The sequence below is a fragment of the Physcomitrium patens genome, chromosome 10, assembly GCF_059467195.1.
Source record: "Physcomitrium patens ecotype Gransden chromosome 10, ASM5946719v1, whole genome shotgun sequence".
Lineage (NCBI taxonomy): Eukaryota > Viridiplantae > Streptophyta > Bryopsida > Funariales > Funariaceae > Physcomitrium > Physcomitrium patens.
The window spans coordinates 7,659,055-7,666,253 of NC_143419.1; the positions used below are offsets into that span (position 1 = coordinate 7,659,055).

The 7,199-nt window shown below is 46.1% G+C and overlaps 1 protein-coding gene across 2 annotated transcripts; it reads right to left on the bottom strand.

The window, feature by feature from the left end:
* Positions 1-477: 477 nt before the first annotated feature.
* LOC112287867 (FT-interacting protein 3) lies at positions 478-6,423 on the bottom strand. 2 transcript variants are annotated; one of them, XM_024531432.3, is made up of 14 exons: positions 6,333-6,423; positions 5,821-6,032; positions 5,523-5,594; positions 4,933-5,138; positions 4,120-4,669; positions 3,816-3,956; positions 3,564-3,702; positions 3,184-3,377; positions 2,858-3,019; positions 2,308-2,768; positions 1,762-2,179; positions 1,358-1,651; positions 1,122-1,240; positions 478-933 (listed from the first exon to the last, which is right to left on the bottom strand). In XM_024531432.3, the coding sequence occupies exons 2-14, from the start codon at positions 5,911-5,913 to the stop codon at positions 747-749; spliced, it is 3,036 nt and encodes a 1,011-aa protein (XP_024387200.1). In that variant the 5' UTR covers positions 5,914-6,032; positions 6,333-6,423; the 3' UTR covers positions 478-746. The 2 variants fall into 2 exon arrangements, with proteins under 2 accessions (XP_024387200.1, XP_024387198.1); XM_024531430.3 differs by lacking the exon at positions 6,333-6,423 and adding an exon at positions 6,206-6,328.
* Positions 6,424-7,199: the final 776 nt, after the last annotated feature.

Genomic DNA, 7,199 nt, shown 5'->3' on the forward strand with positions numbered 1-7,199 from the left:
GAGAGTGAAGATTCTTTCATCCGCTGTAGGGTGAATTGCTGTAATTCTGACGACAGCGAATGATCGTACATGGGACTACAGAGAATCGAAACGAGACATAATCCGATCATGAGCTAGTTGGTAATAAGAAACGACAGCTTTGGGAAATGTTGTGTGAGAAATGTTACAAACCTGCCATTTGACACAATATAACTTGAAGAGCCTTCAGTTGCCGCTCATCGCGCTCCTTCCCGAACATTTGAGATTCCCAAAAGACACTCGGTGTTTCTCCACGTCTACTCAGGCAGAATCCATCAGTGAGGAGAACTAAACTAAATATTTGTGTCTTGTGCTATATAGAGCATGTCGCACCCCCAATACTCGGGTATTATTTTCGCGCAGTTACTGGACCATAACTGTTCAATACTTTCACCGAGACCATTCGCAGGACACAACAGCAGATCATTAGGGAATGAGCAAGAATTGCAGACTAAGCAGTTGTACGTATACTCGAAATCATTATCCGATATGTGAAGTATGGTATACGACGGTAAACAAGATTTTGTAATCGCACAAGTTAAATTTACACCTACCTCACATGTCTCTTTTGACATCTCTCCTCCACTGCTCAATATAGACAGGACCTATAAGTCTTTCCTAAAAATAAAATTTCGATAAAAATGCTGACAGAACAAAACTCATCAGCTGAGGCATGAGGGTGAACATTCCCCAGATGCATCTGCAAAGAATGAAATTGGCTTATACTACTATAGTATACGGTCAGATTGCGATGGAAGCCTTTTGAAGAAGTTTATTGGCAGTCCAGGCAAAGGATCACGGAACCGGGGGTGACGCAACACGTAAACGCCCAGCAGCACAGCCGCCACTTGAAACGGAGTCACATACAGTATTATCGCAGTGAGTAGACAGAAGGTTATGAACATTGCAGTTGCCCTGCAAATAATAAACCACAATCAATACCACTCCTGTTCTTTTAAGTCTCGTCAGGGAACTTGGGACTGGAAGTTTGAGCGTACACTAGAAACTATACATCTTGCCTTGCGCACAACAGACGTTTCAGTATACGCCGAAGTTATGTTGTCAATATCATCAACGTTCGTGACAGGGGAGTATCAATGTACCTAGGATCACGCCAACTAAGAAGAGAATGAAGCCTTTCACCCATACTGGCAAGGTCACCAAGGGCATTTTGGATGCGACCGGCAACAGACCTCAACCGCTCGTATCTTAGCTTCAGGACCTGCACAGAAAACGACACCAATTGATGGCAAGAAAACATGACAACTAAAAGTTAAAAAATACTTGGACGTTGGTATCCGTTAAAACATCAATCAACCACAAATCCAGAGTCACATACCTCTGCAGCTCTGTTGGCAGGTACTACGTTGAATTCCTCCTCCAACTCATCCAAATCTCCAATATACTCTCCTTGCGAGAGTTTGGAATCCATGAAGGGAGGGATCCGCGATCGGAAGCGGTAATTCCAAGCACCAATTAAAAACATATACAGAAACATGGTAGGCAGTAATAGCTCAGGATACCAAACGAGTATCAGGAACAGGATGTGTACGAGAACAGTGGTCACAGGGCTCTTCCAACTGCAGATGTCGGAAAACCAGTTCATGATGGCTAACACGCCATGGAGGACACCCTGAACAGCAACCGAACCATGTCAGATGTCTACAAGTGTCCGCTTCACAACCGAACTTTCGCTGCAGGTAAAACAGCGATCAGAGATGATGGATCCCGCAAGAGACGTACCATAATTCTAAAATAGTTCGCTTTACTTCTACGCATGCTCCACCGCTCAGCCTCAGTGTCGAGCATGAACCTTACAACCTCCTGCCTCAATGGAGGCTCAGCTCTCATGAGCCTCAGCGCCACGATGTTCATGGCTGCCACTCGTAAGTGCTCCTGTTGCCTTGGTTCAATGGGATAAAAGAAGTGCATGCGCGGTAGCTGAGGCTGAACGTAGGCGTGCATCAAATTGGCCGTTGATGCACAGGTCATTCGCACAGCCAGCTCAATGTCACCCATCTTCTTTACTCCCTGGGGTGTGACAACTAGCAGAGGGTACGCGTTTGTGTACACCCGGTCACTCTCAAGAGTTGAGAGTCTGATTCGGACCTTTCCAATTGGCAGGTCCTTAACTTGTGCAGGTCCCGTAGGTTGCGTATGACTGCAGCAAAAGGAACAGAACCTTAATAATAAACCATGGCAGTATCAAACTTCATCATTGCAGCAACTGAAGCTTAAGAATAAAACAGCCGGGATAGGCGTATATCAGCTGGTTATTGTAGTACTTACCGATTATCGAAGACACTCACGGTAATAACAGTGCAAGGATCATAGACCTCCCAGGTGTACTGCTCATTAAATCGCGGATTGAATGTATCGAAAATTGTACGTGTTCGAACCCACTTCGGTCCGTACTTTGCAACACAATACGCATCTGTGGTCCCTCTGTTATCTTTGGTAGTCTTCATAGGGAGTAGATTGTTAGCCCCATGAATACCAAGCTCCAAAACACCAAGGGGAGGCCTCCACAATTGTCTTGCAGTTGGTCGTGTGTCGCTGATATAGTTAGGAGATTCGTCCATCACATGGTAACCACCATCGAAGCACAGCCTTAGATGGATGCGACCTAAAAAGGGTCCTCCTTTCCCACCCTCTCTCTCCAAGATGTACCATCTTGAGGGCACTGGGCGACCATCGATTCGACGCTCGATAGTGCTGAGGGGTATTCTGGCGAGGCCCAGAATCTCACCCTGCAAAGCATGCAGAAGTGAGACCTAAAGAGCTATGCATAGTACATACCAACTGCAAAATGGAGAGGATCCTGGATAGAGATGAGTACCATAGGGCCCGCAGCGTCTTCAACTAGAAGATTCAGCCAATCCTCAAAAGGCTCTGAAGCAACAAACATTAAGTCTTCGTTCCAGAAGGGACTGGAACCCCTTACTGCTGCTGAAGGCCTTGTTCGTAACATTTGGTAAGGACCGACTTGCGCTCTTACGAACTGAGAGTTCCACAATTAAAAAGGCGGATACAGAGTAGTTCAGAACTCCGGTCAAGTCCACATTGCGCATATTACAGAAGTCGATCCTACTTACTGTGAATTAGTCTTGAAAGAGAAGTACCCAATGGAGGTCATAAGAGCAATAAGAAATAACAAATGTTTACCGGCTCTGGAAGACGTCCCTTATCCATTGCAACCAAATCTTGAGCCTCGATAATATTCACTCGCAAGTACCAAAGCTTTGGTGAAAGGTAAGTTTTGGATCGAAACATAGCATGGCCGCCAGTATCCGAGTGCCAAGCTTCAGGGAAGACCTCATCAGCTTGAGTTCCCCACCAAATTGCAACCATAATCTCTCCTGCAATGACCTCAAGAATTTAGAAAGGACCAACGAAGGAAAGCATAACTCGTGAGAATTCATTGAAATCTTGACACATCCGGAACCATCAGCCCAGTCCTGCTCACATGTAGATCATCAACTATTTTGTTTAAATGAAAATCATATGGACCATACACCTAACTTATTCCAGTGACTTATACGTACCTCTAACTCTTCCAGGTCCAACCTTAGACTCCAGCCTGTACCACTGGGGAGCGAGCGGGCTTTCAGGAGGCTTCCGAACTGGGACCTCGGAGAGATCAATCATGAATCCACCGAGGAAATCATCCTTGGATTGCTTGTCCTGTATCAGTAACAATACTTGAACTTTAGACTATGTTAACAATACAACGCCTGAATGTAGATTGGAAGTAGGCAATGCTGAGCCAACGGTAGGAGTTAGCGTAGTGAACTCACCGCATCCCACACAGACAATTCTAGAGTTCCACCTTGGAGTTTGTCTTTCCCAACAGCAAACACTTGGTTCCATACCGGATTAAGATCGTGCTTGATGATCTTCGTCTCCGTCCTCACAGGTCCTACCGTAATGCGAACATACTGATCAACACAGCCAAAAATTAATCGCGGCTTCCACATACACGAAATGCATTGCCTCCACCGTTCACTACACTACAATGGGAAGATCGTAATCGCAAATCGTGAAGTGCTTCGATCATTGAACGAGGCACTAAATGAGAGACATATGGCATGGACAACTTACAGGGTCGCTTAAGCCATTGGTGTCCTTCCCCATCAGACCTCGTGCTCTAACCACACGGACAAATAGATATGACATCTGCTCGACCAAATCGAAATGTTGTCTGTAATCGACAGCCTTGCCCAAATCTGGATTTGTTTCCTTCACGGTGAAGTCGGTTTCAGGCACAGTTATTAGAGAAGGTCTAGGCATCTGCGGTTGGTTGTCTGCCTTCACCTCTTTCTTGACCTCTTTGGATTTGCCACCAGCGTTGCCACCGTTTCCTCCAGCTCCCTTGGAATTCTGCTCACCACCACCACCTTTGGGCTTTTCATCGCCACCTCCATCACCGACTTTGACATTCTCTTTTGCGTCTCCATCACCTTCGGACTTCGCAGTCCCTTGGTTTTCTTGGTCTCCGCCTCCATCATCCTTGCTCTGATTCTTTTTCCCTCCACCCCCACCCTCCTTCTTCCCCCCGGCTCCCTCGGTCTTTTCTTCCTTTAGTTTCTTCTCTTCCTTCTTCTCATTCTTGGCCTTTGGTGGCTCGTCCAGTGCCCACCAAATTTTAAGCCTGTGTGTACATACAAAATTGAGACTGGTTAGGACATAGAGTTAGATCAGGAGGCAAGTGCTTCGACAAGATGCATGCCCGTTTTCTTACGTAGTATGGTATAAATCATGCTGGTTGCTATGACATCATGGTACTCCGCGAAAGAAAATCACTCCGTAAATCCTTGAAATACACAAATTGCAGTGGATGAGTGCAAATTTGCATTTTAGATACACATTTCAGATTTTCTAGCGAGGACGGATAGAAGTGGCAGCGAATCTGACCCTAGATCTCCTTTGATGTGCGAGAAGAGGCCTCGCTTTTGCAACGGATACCATCTCACAGCCTCTGGCTTGGGAGGCACAGTACTCACAGGTACCACTATTCGTCCCAAAAAGCTGCTCCGCCTTCCAGTGCCGCTGTTCATCTCATTCTGGACATTTATTTCCAGGACCCCAGGCGCAGAGGGATCATGAATCGCAAACTCAAACTGCACATGTTTGAGCCACAAACCTCGGAGAGTCCATCAAAATTCCATACATTATTCTCAAAACTATTCTCCTTCCGCATCCTAATGAATTGTCCAGACACTAGCAATCGTCGCCAGGCAAAGCTCAAATTAATGGGTGACGCAATGGAGGTTAGGCCCTAGTTTCAGCTTCGCTCCGAAGCATGACCGAGTCGACTTGTAGAAAGTGGTTGGTGAATGGCGAAGACTTCGCTACAGATCAAGCCTAGTCGGTGCTCCTGTAGCAATGATTACAATCTGATGCCAGAGAGCTGCAGGGCATGATCATTTGATACCTTGTTTCATTAAGGCATTGCCATGATATATCTGATAATTAAGAGATCCTAGAGTAGAGAGGGAATTTACCTTCTCATTCCATGTCGGATCTAGATCCTTGGACTTCACCTTGGTCCGCTTTCGCTGGCCATCGTAGTCCAGCTGGAAGGCAAATAATTCATTGCTATTAGAATCAATCACAGTTACCACCAAACACTGAAGGAGACATTGACCTACAAAGAAGGTGGCGGAACTCCAGAGCAAACGACCTAACACAACCAATGAAGCCTATCAGAATCATCCACATTTTCACTCTCACTTGATTCCCCTTCTCCAAACCTGTAAATGTCTCACAAGCACCAACTAGACCGAAAAACAGAGCACGCACCACGCAATAAGCATTCGACGACCCGTGCCCATCCTTGGGCATAAGATCCTTGGCTGAGATAACCTCCACGACAAGCTTCCGAGCTCCTGTCATGTCTAATCTTCTCCTGACCACCAACTACTACCAAATACAGCCAACGCACATGCTCTCGCTCGCACCAAAATTTCTCCCTCGCGTTACTCTCTTCCTGATTTCCTTTGAAGGCGAAAACCCTGCAAATGTCCACAATCCAACGTAACAAAACCCACGTCGAATATCCGTTAAAACTTCAAGAACCTCAATGACACTTTCCCAAATGTTCACCAATCTTCAAAAATTCACACCACAACAAACTGAGCTAGACGCATTGATTGAGAACCCGAAGAGCAGGCTTATATGGCGAGACAATGCAGGTCAACCAGTGCTCTCAGATGTGGCACCCGGAATTGGGTTCCGACCACGATTGCGATGGTATCCTTGCAGACAAGGTGACGATGGTGCTACTAATGCTGCAGAAGATCGGGATGCGTGACCTCTCATTCGAATTCCCTCGCTCGTCGGAGCCGTTCCTCAGGCTGCTGCCAGCTCTGCCAAGGTATATGTGTGATGTCGATACTGTACACTCGAGTGCGTATGTGGTCGTGATGTATGAATACACAACGGCTTCATGTGGAACATTAACCCCCCCCCCCAGCAATCCAGTGGACTTTTGTTGCACTTTATAAGACCTCCCTTCCAGAAAGGTATTGAATGCCATGTTGTAAATAGCAAGCGGTGAAAGTTAATGTCCCCAAGTGAATTCAACACCTCAGTGATGGGTCGGACGATTTTCGACTCGAGGTAAAATGCCACCTGTCTGGGTCATGTCTTTAATGAGTTCTGGATTACTGTGCCGTGGGATTAAATGGGTGGAAACTCTCGAGTGAGTGGGTTGAATAAATATTTTTGGAGTTTAATGAGGTGTTGTAACTCTGCGGAGTGCTTTTGACCAAAAGTTTCCGACTGATGTGAAACTATCTTCTACTGAATCTCTTCTTTTCATACGCGATTATCAACATCCACGCCGATGTATGACCCTGAAAGGGCAAGGACTGTCACATGTTTCGAGAGTTCCAGTTTCCTCTTCCATGTACATGATTTGACACTTTTAAACAGCTCTTTGAAGAAGTCCAAAGCTAAGTAGGATTATTCAAACACCAAACCACCGAGGTTTGGAAGCAAGAACCAAATCACCCACCATTCAATGCGTAGTGAAGTAGGTATAATATAGCTCCATGGCAGTGTACCACTGCCATACATTACGGCTATCCAATACCCAGCTCCAGCAAAGCCTTAATTACTCGAAACCGGACCGCCTTTGGTGGAAACCAATCAACCCACCAGTTGGGATCGCTCACTCC

Coding starts and splice junctions, on each gene's coding strand:
- LOC112287867 (XM_024531432.3), bottom strand. CDS start 5,913: ATGACAGGAGCTCGGAAGCTTGTCGTGGAGGTTATCTCAGCCAAGGAT. Junction 3,020..3,183: donor AGGGACGTCTTCCAGAGCCG/GTAAACATTTGT, acceptor TGGAACTCTCAG/TTCGTAAGAGCGCAAGTCGG. Junction 1,241..1,357: donor CTGCCAACAGAGCTGCAGAG/GTATGTGACTCT, acceptor TTTTCTGTGCAG/GTCCTGAAGCTAAGATACGA.